Source organism: Leiobunum rupestre, chromosome 1 (genome assembly GCF_980474605.1).
Source record: "Leiobunum rupestre chromosome 1, qqLeiRupe1.1.hap1, whole genome shotgun sequence".
NCBI lineage: Eukaryota > Metazoa > Arthropoda > Arachnida > Opiliones > Sclerosomatidae > Leiobunum > Leiobunum rupestre.
This window is the reverse complement of record NC_143384.1, coordinates 12,313,634-12,334,371: the sequence shown is the minus strand read 5'-3', so window position 1 is coordinate 12,334,371 and position 20,738 is coordinate 12,313,634. Positions and strand designations below refer to the sequence as shown.

At 36.8% G+C, this 20,738-nt stretch overlaps 4 protein-coding genes across 4 annotated transcripts in view; all 4 read left to right on the top strand.

The window, feature by feature from the left end:
- Window positions 1-1,971, top strand: part of LOC149961105 (cytochrome P450 4V2-like) — a 28,055-nt gene extending 26,084 nt beyond the window's left edge. The window contains exons 10-11 of the mRNA XM_090157559.1: window positions 1,064-1,243; window positions 1,759-1,971. Of these exons, the coding sequence (XP_090013685.1) occupies window positions 1,064-1,243; window positions 1,759-1,919 (341 nt within the window). The 3' untranslated portion in view covers window positions 1,920-1,971. The remainder of the gene's footprint in view (window positions 1-1,063; window positions 1,244-1,758) is intronic.
- An 8,827-nt stretch (window positions 1,972-10,798) lies between these two features.
- Window positions 10,799-12,022, top strand: LOC149961104 (uncharacterized). Its single transcript, XM_090157558.1, has 2 exons — window positions 10,799-11,539; window positions 11,594-12,022. The coding sequence occupies exons 1-2, from the start codon at window positions 10,799-10,801 to the stop codon at window positions 12,020-12,022; spliced, it is 1,170 nt and encodes a 389-aa protein (XP_090013684.1).
- Window positions 12,023-12,851: 829 nt separating this feature from the next.
- LOC149961103 (uncharacterized) lies at window positions 12,852-13,214 on the top strand. Its single transcript, XM_090157557.1, has one exon. It carries the CDS (start codon window positions 12,852-12,854, stop codon window positions 13,212-13,214), a length of 363 nt encoding a protein of 120 aa, XP_090013683.1.
- A 1,654-nt stretch (window positions 13,215-14,868) lies between these two features.
- LOC149961102 (uncharacterized) lies at window positions 14,869-18,617 on the top strand. The gene is made up of 3 exons (XM_090157487.1): window positions 14,869-14,940; window positions 14,987-15,807; window positions 18,425-18,617. Exons 1-3 carry the CDS (start codon window positions 14,869-14,871, stop codon window positions 18,615-18,617), a joined length of 1,086 nt encoding a protein of 361 aa, XP_090013613.1.
- The last annotated feature ends 2,121 nt before the right edge of the window (window positions 18,618-20,738 follow it).

The following is a 20,738-nucleotide window of genomic DNA, read 5'->3' as shown; positions in this document are numbered from 1 at the left end:
AAATTAGGCAAAAATGCCGCTTTATTTAAATTTGAAAACAATATTAAACTAATCATGGAATGAAAACGTTTTTTTTATTTTTTCCGGAAAAAAGACCTAGGTCATTTTCTGGAAAATTTTCCCAGTGTTAAGTGTTTAGTGGAAATTTTTCTGACTTACAACACTATTTTTAACTTTTTCAATTTCCTTTTGGAGAAATAAGCAAATCCTAAGGAACAATCAACGACATTTTAAGATTTTTCGAACGTGACTAGTTAAGAAATTCAAATGCACGGTGTAAAATGCTGTATGGTTTTGATTTTCGAATGGAAAGATACTAGGGCTGTGCGATTAGTGGTTTTCGGCAAGCAAGTCGATTATCGAGTATAAATTTTTACATCGAGTATTCGAGTCGAGTAATCGAGTACTTGATTAAGGAGAAACTTTCTCTTATTCGAGTCGAGTAACTAAAAAAAACCTCGAGTAATATTTTTAACGAGTCGGGATATCGCGTACTTGATTAGGAGCTGTTTTTATTCAAGTTATTAGGAAATTAAATTTAAAAGGAGTATACAGTAACTTACAATTCTGAAAAATATTCCTTTAATTTAAATGAACCCGAATATGTAAGTTTTTGGTACTCGGTAATCGACGAGTATTTTCCAATTACTTATTCGAGGTCGAGTTCGAAAAAGGCCGAGTACTCGCACAGCCCTACAAGATACCACAATGATACATTATAACACCATGTTATAATATGTTGAAGGCAGAGTACTTTGCTATTAGAGAAAAGTTTTCTGCCATCCACGACTCAAAATGTTTATTTCATAAAGAGAAAGTAACTTAGCAATAAGGTCATAGCTGAACTTCGTTAACTCCACGACCGCCAGCTTATGTTAAGAAAAACGTCAGAGTTTCTAGCACACGTGGCCAAGCATTGTAATGAAGCTTTGTATCGTTCTGTTAAAAGCAAGATTAGATAACACTATGTGTTTTAGTCTGTAAAAACTTTGTCCAAGCGAAATTTGTTTGAACTAACATCTAATTCGTTTAACAAATATAATATTTTGAAATCTATTTTCAGATAACAAAATATTGCCCAAGGGATCATCGGTTTTTGTTTTTATAAGTGCCCTTCATAGAAACCCAAAGTACTTTCCCAACCCAAACTTCTTCGATCCCTCCAGATTTACGTTAGAAAACAGTAGTAGAAGACATCCTTACGCATTTATACCTTTTTCCGCTGGTCCTAGGAACTGCATAGGTAATACATACTAGTACATATACTACTTAATAAATGGATACCGAAAAGATTATATTTATGAACGGTTATCTATGGATAATTTTAAAAATAAATATGTTCGGATATTTTAAGACTTTTCCCAAAAAATATTTATCTCCTTTTTCTTGCATAGATACAATTAATCAAAATTGTTATTCAGTTCGTGGAGATTTTGGCCTATTGGGTATTTTTTATTTAAATTACAATGATATTAAACTGTTGAAATTGGAGAAGAGGAGAATCTGTAATCGCGGGTTTCATATTTTATTTTGTAAATTATATCAGGAAAGTTATTTTTAGCGCAGAACGAACATTGTTGAAATTTGAAGGTAAAAAACGATGAAATATTAAATACCTAGCTTATTTGGTTGGTCTCCAAGATTACTTTTTGGTAATTGTTACAACCGTCAAATGATTTAGTTACTTAAGTTATTAAGTAATTAAATAACGCTAGTTATTTCATCTGGATATTATACCACGCGTTCTTATTATTTAAGGTCAAAAGTTCGCTCTTAACGAGGAGAAAATCCTAATGGCAAACATGATTCGTAATTTTTCATGGGTCTCTTTGGATCAACTGGACAAACTGACGTACGCTCCCCACATGGTGTCTCGTCCAGTCCCAGGACACAGGATCAAGCTCTTCAAGAGAACCTAGTTACAAAATATCTAATGGGAAATCTGAATTTTTTTAAATCATTTATATTTAAAATCGATTTTTATATCCAATTAATATGTTATTAATATTGTGACCTCTAAACCGTTCATTATTATTTTGATTTTCAATAAAAATTACGCAAAGAATGTAAAAATATTAACGGAAAAAAGTGTTTTTTTAACCAGTTAAATAGAATTGAACAAAATTAATATCTAGGTCAAGTAAGATAATTGCAAAAGATAATTTTTAAATTAGTGATTCGTCGATATTTCAGTAGGTAGAGCGTTAGGATACAAATATCAAGTTTTTATTCATACCAAATATAACTGCTCCTTTATCATCCGTCGTGAGCTCAGAATGTTGGAGCGATGGGCAGAGGAGGTCGTATGAGAGTTATTCTTAGGTTTTTGGTTCATTTCTTGTTCAACGATTATTTTGACTCTTACAATACCATGCATAAGAACCTTTTTTTAAGAATTTCGTTAGCAATATGCTACTTTTGAAGTTTCTTCAGGGGCCTGTCTAGTTGGAATTTAAAAATAATAAAGCCGCAAATATTTACCTGATGAGGTATCTGTAAGAAAGCAAAACTATTCTTCGTGATTTGTTTTACTTAATTTTTATAATTAATATTTTAAAATAATAAACGTTTTTAATGTGTTATTCAATTTTAGGTTGGAATTTCCGGAAAAGCGAAGATTCGTAGTACCACTATCATAGTGGTAAAATCAGCAATCTTAAGTACATTACGATTTCAAACTTCAAAATGGAGATCTTGAACTTAAAAATGTTTTATATTTAAGAATTTGCTAATTTTCAAATTCGCCTACAGGCTTTTCGCTTCGTTATCCTTTTATAGAATAGCATTGGCTATAAGCAGAAGAAAATAGGGGGAAGTACGCTTCTAGTCAGCTTTGGAAAGGCGTCACTTTTCACGAATTTTCGCGCCAAAACGGTTTGGCGGGAAATCGCGGATGAATACATCGTTTAAAAAGTCATTTTTCTTAAATTGAACAATTGTAACATATTGCCCTTCTCATTCTCTGCTATTTGAGTTAAGGCGTATTTGCTTTCGTCGATTATAGCCGTGTTGAATCAAAACAAAAGTAGAACTACTTTTTCAGTTTGGTTTATTATGCGTAAAAAGGCGTTTTCGTGGGTCACACGACGACTTCTACGGCTCAAAGCTACAGATACGTACTTCCCCTATTTTCTTCTGCTATAAGTAAGTAACATTTTCCACCAGCTTTCCAAACAGAATGTACGATTATTCTAAGCAGTTTAAAGGTTGATATAAGAGGGATAGACGTACTAAATCGGTCATCCACCAAAAGATACAGGCGGCCATTTTAGTAGAGGGGGGGGGGGCGGGGGAAAGGAGCAAATAAAAAAAATGGGAGCAAAACCAAGCAGCAATTTCCGGTTTCCTGAACGCCCTCTTGTGTTGACTAAGTCGGAATTCGGAAATAATTGACGGTTGTAATTCTAAAATCCTTCCATATTTGGCCCCTCATTTTTAGATTAATGTTTACGATTCTAGGAAAGTATATGTGTAATATTATATAATTATATATTTTATACTAATCATGAACTTAGTACGTATAAAAATAAGTACTTAATTTAATAACCACACTATACAGGATGTCCATTTTTATTCGAAAAAGTGATTTTTTCATAACCGTTGTAGTTAGAATTTTGAAATTTTTTGTGTGAATTGTTAGTACCGGGGGCCATTGTTGTACATAAAGTTTATCGATTTAAAAAACATGTATTGGAGATCGTCAAATTTGGTCAAAGAGAAAAATGTAGAGCGACGTCGAAAACATAAGAATAAAGTTTGGTCGTTGAAAACAAAATCATTTTTCACGAAGTTACACGCGTTTGAAAATTGACTTAACGGGTAAACAAAATAATTGGAAAAATCAAAAACTAAAATCTTTTTTATGCAGTGGAAGCCGTAAGACAATATTATTTTTAGACTAAATTAAATATTATTTTTATTTATTTAAATGAAATTTAATGAAAAATAACCGAAAGGGAAAACCAAAATTCTAAAAACAATATCCTCAAAATTGGACACAATAAAAATTAATTTTATTTATTGTTTCAAATAAAAAAATCTATTTTTACATATCCCGACGCGACGTTCTATTAACGATTTTTTTAATTGAAATTGACCTCTTGAATTTGGTGAGGTCCTTCTATTAAAAAATGTATTCCCTTTCGGTTATTTTTCATTAAATTTCATTTAAATAAATAAAAATAATATTTAGTTCAGTCTAAAAATTATATTGTCTTACGACTTCCACTGCATCCAAAATATTCTAGTTTTTGATTTTTCCAATTATTTTGCTTACCTGTTTAAGTCAATTTTCAAACGCGTGTAATTTCGTGAAAAATTATTTTCTTTTCAACGACCAAACGTTATTGTTATATTTTCGACGTCGCTCTACATTTTTCTATTGGAAAAATTTGACGATCTCCAATACATAAAAATTTATTTTCTCAAAATTTGAAAATATTTTTTTGAAATCGATAAACATTATGTACAACAATGGCCCCCGGTACTGAAAATTCACATAAAAATTTTCAAAATTCTAACTACAACGGTTATTGAAAAAATCACTTTTTCGAATAAAAATGGACACCCTGTATATGATAACTGTGATTAAATATTAGGATATTTACTACGACGACCACGTTTATTATTTTTCAAAACTGTCCCTAAAATATTTCCCCCCAAATTGAGATAGGTCCGCGATCGCGCTTTTTCCAATAGGGCGTAATAGTGGTCGGGAGTAAGCGCTGTTGGAAGGTTTTTCGCATTGAGTCATGTCCTGGATTTATCATTATTTGTCCCATGGATAGAGTAAGTTGGAACCTATCACGGATCAAATATTTATTTTATTCGATTTTATTTTAGATTAGATTTATTTTTGTTTATTTCATTATTGTTTGAAAAAAATTGTTGTTAATTTTCTTAAACTTTTCGTAAATTGATATACATAATTATATGATGGAATTGTATATATTTTAAAAACATTGAAACCGTAAAAGTAAATTGTTAAAATATTAAATTGTAAGGAGTTTTTATTTTTGATAAGATTTTTAAACTCAGTTTATAGGTAGCGCTCTTGTATCTATACGCCCTCTTTTTGTGGCCGTTGAAAACTAGACACTTGGGGAGTTATCTGCTACACTGCTGTAACATATTTGAAGAATTTTCTGCAATTCTGCTCGCATTTTTCGGAGTAAGTTTTTAACCTTTAAAGTGGTTATATAACATAATTTCATGGGTTTTTATGTATTTAATTAAAATTGTCCTTAAATAGAAAATAAATTAATCGGTTCAGGAGTTTTCAACGTTACATGAAAAGGAATTGTCGTCCATAAATGAACATTACAAATTTTGTAACATAATTACATTTAAATGTAATCATGTGATGAAGTTACAAAAATAATTTTAAACTTTTAGCACGTTTAATATGTAATTTATGTATAGTTTCGGTTTCATATCTGTTTATATCATATCATTTTTAAACACATGTTACAAAGTAACTGGTGTTATTAAAGAATGGTTTTAAATTTGTTTAAAAGGCTCTATCTTTAGTAATGACCTTTTATTTTAAAGCTTTATGTGATCAATTTATGAAAAGTTTGCATTTGTTGTTACTTTTAGCTTAATATTGCATAATAAATGAAATTGCAAAACACTCATTGCCCGTGTTGCGAAACATTAGTAAATTCTTATACCAAAAATGTTGAATCACAAAACTCATAAACCAAAGGATATTATATATTTTTGTTTTAAATAGATTGGTTTTAGTAATTAGTCAGAACAAAAATAACAGTCAACGCTGCTATTTAGTACGTAATTCTTTACAATTTAATATCTTATCAATTTTTTTTACGGTTTCAAGAATTTAAGCAAAGAGTTTTAAAATATATACATTTCCATCTGATATATGTTTATCAGTTTACGAAATGGTGACGAAAATTGACTACAATTATTTTCAAACATTTATAAAATAAACTAAAATAAAATAATCTTTTTTAAATTATTCCCCAAAATATATCTCCAATTTTAAATATATCTGATCCTTGATAACTGTCAACTTACTCCATCATCCATAAATCGTCTTTTAAACTGCATTATTGTTTTAATATCTCTCTCTTTATTCGGACCCACAGGTCATATTTTTGCCTTTTTTCGTTCAAATGAGGAATATTAAGAAACCTGAAAAATGCCAGGGAAATTTTTAATAAAATAGAAACATTTGTGAAATTTTAGAATTTTAAGTTTCTTTTTATGGCAATGATGAAATCGAACTTCTTATTAAGCCAAATTCTAACTCTAGCTCTCATGCTAAAATATTATCAGGTCACTCGGAGCTGTTAAGTGAAAAAATCTGATAATCGAGAAAAAATTGTATTTACTACACTGTATTAACCTAGGTTAATACAGTGTAGTAAATACTGAAAAATTATTTCGGGCCAAACTAGCTAGTTTGGCCCGAAATAATTTTTCAGTAATCAAAAGATTAAATTAAATATAACTTATTTTAAGATTATTTTGGAAATAATAAAATTATACAAGTAATAATTAAGCGTACTTATAAGTAAGATAACTAGATTTGTAGGTTTCGTCATTTCTCCTTCATGTTAATTAAAGAGTAGTATCTCTTACCTCACTTGGCCAAAAAGTAGTGTAGTAGATTCAACTACATCCTTGTGAAATATTAATGGTCATTAACCCCTAAAAGAGTTAAAATCTTTACAGTGTTACGCTTGAATGCCCAACCACTTAATTGGCAAGAAAATGTACTCTATATTTAGGTTATACAATGAATGGAACTTCCAACATTTACCTTCTCTGCTCTTGAATATACAGAGTGTTTTGAATTGCTCTGACTGGGCATTTTTTTCAGAATCTGCAAGAGATAGAGTTGCGAAATTTTCAGGGTATTATTTCTAGTGTGGGATCGCGTTAAATCCTAAATTTCAGAAATATCAGAAATCATTTCGGGTTTTTGTAAAAAATATTTTTTCACCGGTAGGTGCTAGAAAAAACGTTTCATTGAGAAAGTTGTGCTGTCGAAAATGTCCAAAGAAATTATTTTCATTGGAAAAGAACACTTTTTCACGAAGATATGAGCTGATGAAAAAAAAAAGCTGTCCATAGGGGCCAATGGCCTATTTTGGTGCGAATCATCAAGCAAGCGTCAGAGGTGCAAGCGTCAGAGTTGCAATCGATGATCTCGGATTATCGACGAACTACGTGTGGACCACTCTTCACAATCACAACTTCCATCCGTATCAAGCGACCTTTCACCAAGCTCTGCACGTTGGAGATATGGAACGTAGATTTGATTTCTGCAACTGGCTAATAACCAGCATCAATCAAATGCTGTTGGCCGACGAGTGTTCCTTGGAGAGAGATGGGCCTCTCAACCATCAAAACACCCACATGTGATGTGACGAAAATCCTCACTGAGGTTTTCCTCACCATCATCAACAACAACTTCGACTGAATGTTTGGGCGGGTTTGCTCGAGTTATTGGCTGATTTTAACCCTTAGCTCGTCTTAATGTACAACGCTACTTGGCGCTTTTGCAGAACGAAATAGCCGGCGCTTTAGAAGATATTCCGCTGGAAGCTTACAGACAGATGTGGTACCAACATGACGGCGCACCACACCACGTACCTTGATGTGTAGTGGAGCATCTTAACAACGAGTTCCCTCAGCGTTGGGTTGGCAGGATTGGTCACGTTCGATGGCCTGCGAGGTCTCCGGACCTAACTCTAATGGACTTTTTCTTGTGGGGGTTCATCAAAGCGCAAGTTTATGGGACACTCGTTGAGTACATTGAAGATTTGCGTCACCGAATCATTGCAGCCTTCGAACTTGTCACTCCTGATATGATCAGACGCTCGTTTCAAAACATGCTTCATCGTGCCCAAACATGTATCGCGGCCAACGGAGGTATCATAGAACCTCACTTGTAAAATTCTTACGTTTATTCGAGTAAAATGTGCAATTAAATCTTTCAGACATTTCTTTCATTTACGTACAAAAATGCGAAGGCTATTGGCCCCTATGGGCAACTGGTTTTTCAGCAGCTCATATCTTCGTGAAAAAGTGTTATTCTCCAATGAAACCATTTTCTTTGAACATTTTCGACAGCACTCTACAAGTTTATCATTGAAACGTTTTTTTCTAGCACCTACCGGTGAAAAATACGTTTTACAAAAATCCGAAATTATTTACGATTTTTCTAAAATTTATGATATAAAGCGATCCCACACTAGAAATTACCTGAAAATTTCGCTACTCTTATATCTTGCAGTTTCTGAAACAAATGCCCAGTCAGAGCAATTCAAAACACTTTGTATAACTTAGATGCTCTTCACAAAATTTCAAATGCAATGCAGATGATCAAAGTGTATATGGTCCAATGCGTATGTTGTAACTTTTCTAAGCGTAAAAAAAGTACTATAAATAGTTCGTTTAGAATTCTTATCAGTCTTATCATAAAAAAAATAAGTTTGTTTTTTAAGCTTGATTATAATCATATATATACAGGGTCTTTTTTTTTTGCTCGGAAAAGTGTTTTTTTTTTCAAAAACTATTTATAGTACCGATTTCAAATTTGAAAGGTCAATTCTCTATACCGGGGGACATCAGTTTGAGAAATTTGAGCGTTTTCGGTAATGTTTTTCACCAATTTTGAAAAATTATTTTTCGACCACTAGGTGCGAGATAAAAAATTTCTATTATAAAGTTGTAGGCCGTCATCGAAAACCCTTAAAAATTGTTCACTCGACGAAAAACAATTTATTTATCAGTGAAAATTCGAGCTTGAAAAATTTACAAGTTGGTGAAGCCAAATTACGATTGTTTGAAACGATAATTGAAACCGAATTACCTAATCCAGTTGAAACTTTGGTTAAAAAAACGACCGGATTTAAAAAAACACGAGGCTATAGGTCAATCCTAAACATGCATTGGGTATTTAAAGGAAAACTTTGGGAGATTATTATCAGTGTTTGATAATATTTCGAACAATGCCTCGTTATTCAGTAGCTGAGGGTACCGAGATAGTTGCCATTTACTATGGAGAAGCAGCGCAAAACCTTAGAAGAGTGACTGAAATCTTCGCAGAAAGACATCCAAATGGAGCACCATCTGTAAATACAGTAAGACGAGCAATTCACGATTTCAATCAATTTGGTCACTTACAACCTAGGTTTCGCGGATTGGGTCAACCGGATTTAGACTTCGAGAACAATGTACTCGCGTACTTTGTGGCATATCCTCGTCGCAGTTGCGCTAACGCCGCTGCTGATTTGGGTTGTTCTGCAAATCGTGTGTGGAAAATTCTTCGTAAGAATCGCTATCACCCATACAGAGCTACGCTCCACCAAGGACTAATTGACGGAGACCATCAAAGACGTTATGAATTTAGCAACTGGTTACTAAATGCTGTCCAAGAAGATAGACAATTTTTGCGCCATGTTTTGTTCTCCGACGAAGCGTCATTTTCTAGAGATGGGCCCTTTAATCATCAAAACAGCCATCTTTGGTCTGACATCAACCCACATTGGGGTTTTGAATATCATCACCAGGTTCAATTTGAACGGGTCAATGTTTGGGTTGGACTTGTTGGAAACCGTTTGATTGGTCCCTTTTTCCTGCCGACGAACCTCAACGGCCAAAGGTATTTACATTTTCTACTGAACGAACTGAGTGACGCAATCGACGACCTTCCATTGGCTGAAAGACGTCAGTTGTGGTTTCAGCAAGATGGCGCCCCTCCGCATTTTTCCCGGCAAGTAACTGAGCACCTCAACAACGAGTTTCCTGAAAGGTGGATAGGGAGAAATGGTCCAGTGCATTGGCCAGCAAGGTCACCTGACCTAACACCGCTGGATTATTTTCTCTGGGGATTCGTTAAAGCAAAGGTATACGCCACGCCCATTGAAACTAGGGAGGAACTCATTAGACGAATAATAAGTGCTTGCCGAGACGTCACACCAGAAATGGTAGAGAAAGCGTTTGAGAACTTAATTGTCCGCGCACAAACCTGTGTTGCAGCCAATGGTGATATTATTGAAAATGTTTTGTAAAAATTTATGTGAATAAAATATCTGCATTTAAAAACCAAACGTGTACAATTTTTTCAAGTGTGAAAACTCTACTACGTTTGTATTAGACTTGTTCCCTTTTCAATTATCGTTTCAAACAATCGTAATTTGGCTTCACCAACTTGTAAATTTTTCAAGCTCGAATTTTCACTGATAAATAAATTGTTTTTCGTCGAGTGAACAATTTTTAAGGGTTTTCGATGACGGCCTACAACTTTATAATAGAAATTTTTTATCTCGCACCTAGTGGTCGGAAAATAATTTTTCAAAATTGGTGAAAAACATTACCGAAAACGCTCAAATTTCTCAAACTGATGTCCCCCGGTATAGAGAATTGACCTTCCAAATTTGAAATCGGTACTATAAATAGTTTTTGAAAAAAAAACACTTTTCCGAGCAAAAAAAAAGACCCTGTATAAGCCGATTGTACTATTGTTGTAAGCCAGTCAGCTCCTGCAATGTAAATAATCCGTTTTGATTAACGCTACTCAATGAGTAAAGTTTTCATATATACTTTATAATAAATGCTCTTAAATTAAATTAAGTCTCTCTTATTACTTTGTCGCTAGTTTAGGTTATCCAAGTTCGAAGTTAAAGCGTAACATTATGGGGCCGAAAACCCGGGAGGAGTAACCAAGATAAACTCAGTAAGAAGTTTAACGTTTTTTTACCCTAAAAACCACAGCGACAAGTACCTAAGCAGAACGTGAATCAAGCGCTATCATTCGACAACTATGGAGCGTATAAAGAAAACGAGACAGATCTTTATAACGAGAACAGATACAATTTTGAAAGACATTGAACATGAGGTTTCTGCCACTGTAATCAGAGAAGAGCGACTGGAGACGTTATTGAAGCAGCTAGAGGACAAGGAGGAAAAACTGATAAAGAAAGACGAAGAAATCGAGGAGTTGATACCACTTGAGTTCCTGGAAACGGAAACCGACGAAGTCGAAAATTGCAGAGAGCACATACTGGAGGGAAAAACTAGACTACAGGCTTGGTTACGAGATATCAGAGAAAAGAAACACAAACCTCAAAGCGCCAGAGCCGAGCGTGAAGAAGAAGTCATGGTCAAGTTGCCTCGTGTCCTCATTCCAAAGTTCAATGGAGACCCTACCCAATGGCTGAGTTTTTGGGATCAATTCAAAGCAGCAATCCATGAAAAGGCCGAGATCGGAACAGCCACGAAGTTCGTTAATTTGAAGTCGTACATGGAAGGAGCAGCCTTAAATGCATTAGCTGGTCTCACTCTGACGGAAAGCAACTACGACCAAGCAGTGGACATTCTGATGAAGCGTTTCGGACGAAAGGGAATAGCCATCAACAGCCATCTCAACAAGATAACCAGTTTGAACCCTGTAAGAAAATCATCTGACGTTGGAGGATTGAGGTTTCTTTATGATACCTGCGACGTACAAGTCAAATTCCTGGAGGCATTGGGATTTCCGAACGAGAATTATGGACTACACCCGGTAGCTAGGAAATCTGGACGAGTACGACGTTGATATTCTATTGGAGCACTTAAGCAAGAAGTCGAGTGCCGAGAACGGGCTGCCATTCTAAACAAGTCAGTACGAGACGTCCACGAAGATCGGTTGGACAGTCACTTCAGCAGAAGCCAACGTCACCACAGGACAGATTCTAGCCACTTGACTTCAAGCAGATTCGTAACAAAAAGCAGAATATCAACGACGGCAGTCCTGAATGTAGCGGTTTCCGGATCAGAGTTATGCTGTTACTGTAACGCCACCGATCACAAGGCTGAAGACTGCAAGGCGCTGACGTTACCACGTAAGATGGAACTATTAACTAATCAAGATAGTTTTCTGTGTTTGAAGCCAAAACACATGGCGCGACGTTGCAAGTCAAAGAAAAGATGCAGTCAATGCCAGAGACGACACCATTTATCAATCTGTCGAGATATTTTTGGAGAAGTCATACCCTTTGGACACTGAAACCAAACAGACTGAAGGGGCGATGCCAACAGTATCAATGGCAGCAGTTGGTCCAACACATGACCAAAATAACGGACACGTTCTTCTTCAAACCATCGTCGTGTACGCCGAAGGAAATGGACAAAGACTTCATGTAAGGTGTTTCCTGGACAATGGCGCACAGAGGTCGTTCATTACCCAGGACGTAGTGGAGAAGCCTAATTTGCCAGTCGTAGGGCAAGGAGTCATAGCCGTTGGAGGTTTTGAAAGTGACAAATCGAGTACCTCTATCCGAAGAAAAATTAAAGTTGTCCTGAGTAACCTGAACGATCCTGTAAGCCGTTTCGAGCTAATAGTCTTTGAGAGCCCGAAGATTCTGGGAACCGCCATCAGAATTCCAGGTGAAGAGATCAAGCAAAAGATGGCTCAGAAAGGAGTTCAGCTAGCAGATGTTGAAAAAGTTCGAGGCCAACCTGTAAAGAAAGAATTATCAATGCTGATCGCTTCGGGACTATCGTATCGGGGGTAATCCACCGAATCAACGAGTCTCTCGTCGCACTGGAAAGCAAGCTGGGATGGGCGGTACAAAGGTCCGGCTCCCATGACCTCTAACGTTTTCGCACAGGCCGTGTTCGTTATGTCGGAAACTGGCGAAGTCGAGGGAATCAATACCAACCTGAAAGCATTCTGGGAGCTGGAAGCTCTGGAAATCTAAGGAGAAAAAACTATTGAAAAGATTGACGAGGAAATCATAGCCCAGCACTACTCTACGATCCAATTCCGCGAGGGACGTTATGAGGTTCAGTTACCTTGGAGCGAAAGTCAGAACGCACTGAAAGGGAATTTCCAGATGGCCAGTAGAAGAATGCGAACTTTAGTCAAGCAGTTCCAACAAAAGCCCGTACTGTACCAAAGATATCAAGAAACATACAAAGATTACCTGAAGCAAGGGATCATCGAAGAAGTACCGCAAGATTTAATCCACTCCGATGGGCCCAAGTACTACATTCCTCATTTTCCCGTAACCAGAGACGATAAAGAGACAACGAAGTTACGAATCGTCTACGACGCAGCGGCTCACGAAAAGGGACAGCCATCGCTCAACTCGCTGCTCATTCCTGGTCCAAACCAAAATCCAGAGCTGCTTGTTTTCTTAATGAGATTCCGAAAAGGGAAGATAGCGGCTATGGCAGACATCGAAAAGCATTTCTGATGGTAGGTTTGTCTCCCCAAGACCGAGAGTTCACTAGATTCCTGTGGATAAAAGCACTGCCGAGTGAGAGCGTCCAATTCATTCATTACCGGATGGCCAGAGTCGTGTTCGGTACAACCTCAAGCCCTTTCCTGTTGGCGGCTACCACATCGCTTAATACGAAGATCAGTATCCAGAGACCTGTGTGGAACTCCTGAAAAGCATCTACGTAGATGACTTGGTTAACAGCATGTCTGGTATCGAATCAGCGAAGACTCTATACTATCAATCGAAAGAAATCCTCGCTCAGGCTGGCATGAATCTGAGAAAGTGGGTATCCAACTCAAGCGAGCTTTCGCAATGTTGGCAAGATCAAGACAAGAAGGAAAAATCCTTGCTGGTACCTGTCGATGCGTCGCCACTGTCGCTAAAAGTTCTGGGAATTTCTTGGGACCCACAGACTGATCGCCTGAGTGTTGATGCATTAGCCTTATTGGAAATTTTGAAGACCAAAAGGAATTCGAAAAGAAGCGTCTTGCAAGCTGCCACTCGAGTATTCGATCCAATAGGTTTCCTCTCGCCGTTTCTGATTAGAGTCAAGTGTCTGTTCCAGAAATTGTGGATAGAAGGTTTAGACTGGGATACCAAGTTACCACCAAATCTCGAACAAGAATGGAATCAATGGTGCCTCGAACTGTCAAGCCTGCCACAGGTAAAGATTCCCAGATGGTACTTCGAAGGCGCAGAAGGAGAAATCAGCTTGAAAGAAATACATGTTTTCTGTGACGCCAGCAAACAAGCGTACGGAGCAGTTGCGTATTTGCGATACGAGACACCGAAGGGAATTATTGGTGTCAGCCTTATAGCGTCAAAGACACGGGTTGCGCCGATCAAAGAAATGGAAGATACCACGTCGAGAATTGATGGCTGCGCTGATTGGGGCCCATCTATTGAATTATACCATGAACGTGTTCGAAGGAAAAATCACCAAGTATCATTGCTGGTCCGATTCAACCATAGTCATCAGTTGGATTCGACGAGCTTCGAGGGAATGGAAGCCATTTGTAGCCAATCGTGTAGCAGAGATACATGATCTAACGGAGCCGTCATCTTGGAGGCACTGTGCTGGTAAGACCAACCCCGCCGACTGTCCTTCACGTGGATGTACCCTAGACGAACTGATGAACAACGTCTGGTGGCAAGGCCCGCCCTGGTTAAAACAAGAAAAGCATTTGTGGCCGACGGACGTAGAAACTTCTACCGTTGCCGACGTAGAAGCGGAGAGACGTAACATTTTCCATCTGCCGAACCATGTTCGTGAGATCGAGCCTGTCCTAAAACTCGAAAACTACAGTTCATTACAGCGAGCAATTAGAGTAACCGCCTGGATACTCCGTTTCCAGTATAACTCTAGAAAACCGACATTACGAAGTAATGGCCCACTGACTGTTTCTGGAATCAACAACGCCCGCAAACTATGGATCCAGCAAGCTCAAAATCATGCGTTTCCCGACGAAATGACGAGACTTCGAGAGAACCACCCGCTGCCAAAGAACTCTAAGATCGCTCAGTTCACTCCATTTCTTCAGGAAGATCTTCTCCGTGTGGGAAGACGACTCCAGAAATCCACGCTCGATTAGCGGAGCTCTTGATCAGAGAAAGTCATGTCGCGACAATGCATGAAGGCTTGAACAGTACCTTAACGCAACTGCGAGAAGAGTTCTGGATACCAAAGGGTCGTCAGCTGGTAAAGAAAATCATTGGTCAATGCGTAGTCTGTCGTCGGTACAAAGTTAAGGCTGGAGAGCAAGTCACTGCCCCTCGACAGAGTCAAGGAATCGCCACCGTTCACTGTAACCGGAGTCGATTTCGCCGGGCCATTGTATACTCGTCAAAAGGGTGGTTCAACAAAGGTCTACGTAGCTCTATTCACCTGTGGGGTTACCAGAGCCGTCCATCTGGAACTAGTGTCCAATCTCAGCGCCGAGAAATTCATGCTGGCATTCAGACGTTTCATAAGTCGAAGAGGAGTCTGTTCTACAATTTACTCCGCTAACGCCAAATCATTCAAGAGATCTGACCAAGACCTGAATAAACTCTATCAAAACGTAGAAGGGAAGCCTTTCCAATTATATCTGGGTCAAAAGAGAATACAATGGCGTTACATCGTAGAGCGTGCCGCTTGGTGGGGCGGGTTTTGGGAGCGGCTTGTCCGTTCAGTAAAAACTTGCCTGAAGAAGACGTTAGGGAAAAATACTCTCCTGTTTGAAGAAATAACAACTAGCATAGCTGAGATAGAGGCAGTGGTGAATTCCAGGCCTTTGACGAACAACGAAACCGATCCAGACGAACCGTTTCCGCTCACTCCTTCGCACTTCCTAATTGGTCATCGAGCCACAAGTATTCCTGATCAAATTTTCGGGGGTGTCCAAACCAACGCCAATGAAACTCAACTGGGAAAGCGGCTAAGACACCGGCAGACGGTCATGAATCAGTTCTGGAATAGCTGGCGGAACCAATATCTTCTAGAACTTCGTTCAGCCCATTGCAGTAAAAGCGTGTCGCAAAGCATTTCTTTCAAGGTGAACGACGTAGTACTCTTGGACGACAACAAGTTTCCACGTTAAGTCTGGCGAATGGGCCGTATCACTCAAGTATTTCTGGGCCGATACGACAAAATCAGAGCCTGTAGCGTTCGTTTACCCGGTGGAATTGAAATCAGAAGAGCCATCCAATCCCTCTATAGCTTGGAGATCAACCACGAATGAACAACTACTTTATAGTTCATTGGGCGGAGGATGTTGTAACTTTTCTAAGCGTAAAAAAAGTACTCTAAATAGTTCGTTTAGAATTCTTATCAGTCTTATCATAAAAAAATAAGTTTGTTTTTTAAGCTTGATTATAATCATATATATAAGCTATACTATTGTTGTAAGTCAGTCAGCTCGTGCAATGTAAATAATCCGTTTTGATTAACGCTACTCCATGAGTAAAGTTTTCATATATACTTTATAATAAATGCTCTTAAATTAAATTAAGTCTCTCTTATTACTTTGTCGCTAGTTCAGGTTATCCAAGTTAGAAGTTAAAGCGTAACAGCGTACCTTTAATGTCCCTAGAACATCTATTGAACATGGAACATTGATGTTGAATTTAAGGTCGTTAAAGGAGCACCTGTGTGACATCGAAATTTCTTATTAACTTTAAAATATTTTGAGGATACAATTATAACTAACCGAAATAAAATACAAATACGCAGTTTGGGGACCTCTAAAATGGATTCCAGCAGCTCAACAAAGGCAATTTATTTATTTTTACCCGCAAAACCTGTATCTTTATTATTGTTTTCCAAAACTTTAGCTCCATCTATAACGAAATCAAAACAACAAACGTTAATGAGGCATCATTAACTTATGATAACAATCATAGTTTCAATATTGTAGACGCTCATCAAATTAAGGAAGACGTTTTTACGCACACTCTTTATAAAAGTTTAAAACGTAGCTAGACCAGAAAGTCTTCGTATAATTTTCTTTAATATGATATTGACAAAAGCATTCATAAAAGGGTTTATTTTGAGCGCACACTTCTTAATACATTGATATAAAGGTTCATGAGCTATTTTAAAGCAAAAAAATATGCGTGCGAACTTTAACTATTTGCGACCGAAAACCATCGCTTTGGTCCACCATTAAAACATTAATACAAAGAGGCAAAAGCAGACGCTATCAGTTTTTCTTCGTCGTTATTCGTAAATATGACTTAATAAATAATGATTATCGCGTTATAATATAAGTTTTGTATATTTGCTTATATTTTTTTAAGTTTATACTTCATTACTTTTTAATTTGTCTGTAGCAGAAGCTTGATCATACTGCGCTACCTTGGATAAGCTAGTGCCGTTACGCCACCTACGAAGACTTCCTTCCGATAACATAAAAAGTTGATTTACCTAATTTTAATAAACTCAATTTTTATTTTTATCTACCGAGCATTCCTATTGTACGTTTCAAATATCGAAATAATATTTAGGAGTATCACATCTCTATTCCTCACGGCTTCTTAAATATAAATATATAAATATGAAAGCTCCTAAAATTTAAATGCATGTTATAAAATTTATTTAAAATGTAGCTCTTCCCTACCTCAACTTTTGTGAACAAACCTACAGCCTTTAGTTTCGTATTTCACGCCTTAAGGAATTTTGACCTCTGCAAAGTGACGCAGCATCTTGTCACTTGTGGATGTGTTTTTGGTGCGTCAGATTTGAGTACAGATTCACCTGGAAATCTTTAAACTATATGCTTGTTTGAAAAATCGGTAATTGTTGTTACAGGTTACCCTATCATTTAAAAAAAAGTATAATCAAAAAATTATTATTTTACCGTTGATTAGATCTTAGTATAGAAATTGGCTTACTTAACCCTTGGCTCATGTCAATGTAGGCTTTTGTCAAAGTTGTATCACTCTTATGACAAGGTTGGCTTGTGTATTGTGCTGTGCAGCCTTTGAAATTGAAATTTGTTCACTATTCAAATCAAAATTGTATTTAAATGGCTCAAGTGTATTCTGCTGCGAAATGAACAGTTTTATTTCTAATAATATAGAGTTATATAATCTAGGAGGATTCAAGTGTACCTGGAGAGGAATTCGGGGGGCCACGGGAGAGGCTGCTCAAAGCCTCAAACCCTCGGACATAAAACTACAACGGAGCCATCTAGTGGGGAAAATGTGAACTAGGACCACGTGTTTGGTTTAGGAACTGGATAAAAAATTATATTTTTATGGCACCTAGAATCGCTACGACATTTGTCAAAGCAACAATATTTCCCCATAATTAAATTTGAAACTTAACATTCACCGCAATTTTTTGTGAAATTATATAGTTTTCGGGTAAATTTCTTCGACGTGTCCTAAGCTAAAAACCGTTAAAGTTCGAAATACTGTCTAGCAGACAAATGTTTTGGTAACTCCTAGGTTACTTTGAAGCTTTGTAGGTGGCGCTAGAAACGTTATGTCCGAGTATTTGACACACCAGGCGATAGCTGTAGCCGAGCCGCGAGGCTTTGGTCGGGGGAAAACAAATTTCTTCTCCAGGTACACTTGAATCCTCCTAGATATAATAGGCATGTGTTATCACTGCATATAAATGAGGGTGCATTTTCAATATCATGCAAAATTTGTCCATACAAATGCAATACTAACACCACTTTTAAATCTCACTGTCGCAGGCAACACCGTGTTATGGCAGAGCCTCAAGCAATTGTTCCGAATTTAATTGAACCTCCTTCAGATATCTTTAGTGAGGATAGTGTTTATGATTTTCAGAAATTTGAAAGAGATGAAGTTAATGCTAATTTTGATGAAAATGAGAAAGAGCGTCAACAATCTCTAAGTCGTTCCTTAGGAAAAAAATTTTCTTAGACTTGAAGCAAAACATGGTATTAACAGGAATGCCATAAATAATATAGCTTTAGAAATTAAATATGTATTGAATGAGGTTGGGCAGTCAATGACAGACGAATACCGTGTTTAACGCAATTAATGAATCTGAATTTGATCTTTACAATGATTCTTACGATTCTATATTTTCTTTTACAGCATTGACTAATCAGTTTTTAAATGACCAAAAGGGAGCCAAATGATTTAAAAAAATTTTCAATCGTTTAGAACCTAACCCCATTTACATGGGTAAAAAATAAAAGGTAAATTAGACAAAAAATCTTAGTATGGCTATACGGTTCCATTTTTAGACAATCTAGAGCTCTCATTAAGACACCAGATGTTAATTTTTGGTTGTCAAATCCTCACGCAAGTAGGATTTGGTATTCCGAGATTGGTGCGATGGGGCTTTTTATAAGGCACGTCAACTCTCATCATCATTATGCCTTCAAATTGTTATCCATGTTGTAGATATAGAGACAGTTAATCCAATTGGTGTTCATAGGAAAATACGTAAGTTCACTGTTTTATCTTATGAATTGGTCAACATTCCACCCCAATTTAGATCACTTTTACACGTAAAGCAACTCCTTGCTATTGCAAAATCTAGTGATGTAAAGCTTTACGGTATGAAACCAATTTTAACGGAATTAATCGTGGGCGTAAAAAGCTTACAAGAAGGCTTTGATCTTTTACATGATGGTAGAATTTTCAATAGTTTGCTAATTGGTACCAGCATCAGCCCAATTATGGGGGACACAAGAGGGGGTTGCATTTGCCCGTAAGCCATGCAGTAGTTGTGAAGGGGAGATACCTCAAATCTGTGAGAACTTTAGTGTAAAAGATTTCATTTTGCGCACAATTTAGAATCACTTAGAAAATTGTTCAATCTTAGACGAGAAAACATCTAAATCTTTTAATAAAGAATGGAGCTCGAAGTTTGGCATCTAATAATTAAGAGTAAGCCAACTCAAATAGATGAACAGGCGTTGTCTGAGAAAGTATCTATCTCCCTCTCAGCTTCAGCATGTTTAACAATTTTGAGCATTTTACCTTTCATATGAACTCAAAGTACCTGTAGACAATTCAAAGTTGTTACTTTTCAATCTACTCACGGACATTTCATTTTTAAGTACATCTCCATTTGCCACAGAAAAAAGTGCTAACCAATTAAATGAAGCAATAAAAAACCACCATGAAAATTTAAGAATTGAATACCCAAATGGAAATTTAACTCCAAAATTCCATTATTTAATTCGTTTTCCGCGACTACTTCTTTTATTTGGACCTTTGCAGCCGTACGGGTAAAATAGGCCTACAAACCTCTGTTAGAGGGTAAAACACCCTTGAGCCAGGAGACATACTATTATTTATTATTTTGTAAATGTAAAACACGGAGAGAGAAGCATGGTTGAAGCAGACGTTATAGCTAATATGTTCTCTGTTCTCTATACAGGGTCTTTTTTTTTGCTCGGAAAAGTGTTTTTTTTCAAAAACTATTTATAGTACCGATTTCAAATTTGGAAGGTCAATTCTCTATACCGGGGGACATCAGTTTGAGAAATTTGAGCGTTTTCGGTAATGTTTTTCACCAATTTTGAAAAATTATTTTTCGACCACTAGGTGCGAGATAAAAAATTTCTATTATAAAGTTGTAGGCCGTCATCGAAAACCCTTAAAAATTGTTCACTCGACGAAAAACAACTTATTTATCAGTGAAAATTCGAGCTTGAAAAATTTACAAGTTGGTGAAGCCAAATTACGATTGTTTGAAACGATAATTGAAAAGGGAACAAGTCTAATACAAACGTAGTAGAGTTTTCACACTTGAAAAAATGTACACGTTTGGTTTTTAAATGCAGATATTTTATTCACATAAATTTTTACAAAACATTTTCAATAATATCACCATTGGCTGCAACACAGGTTTGTGCGCGGACAATTAAGTTCTCAAACGCTTTCTCTACCATTTCTGGTGTGACGTCTCGGCAAGCACTGATTATTCGTCTAATGAGTTCCTCCCTAGTTTCAATGGGCGTGGCGTATACCTTTGCTTTAACGAATCCCCAGAGAAAATAATCCAGCGGTGTTAGGTCAGGTGAC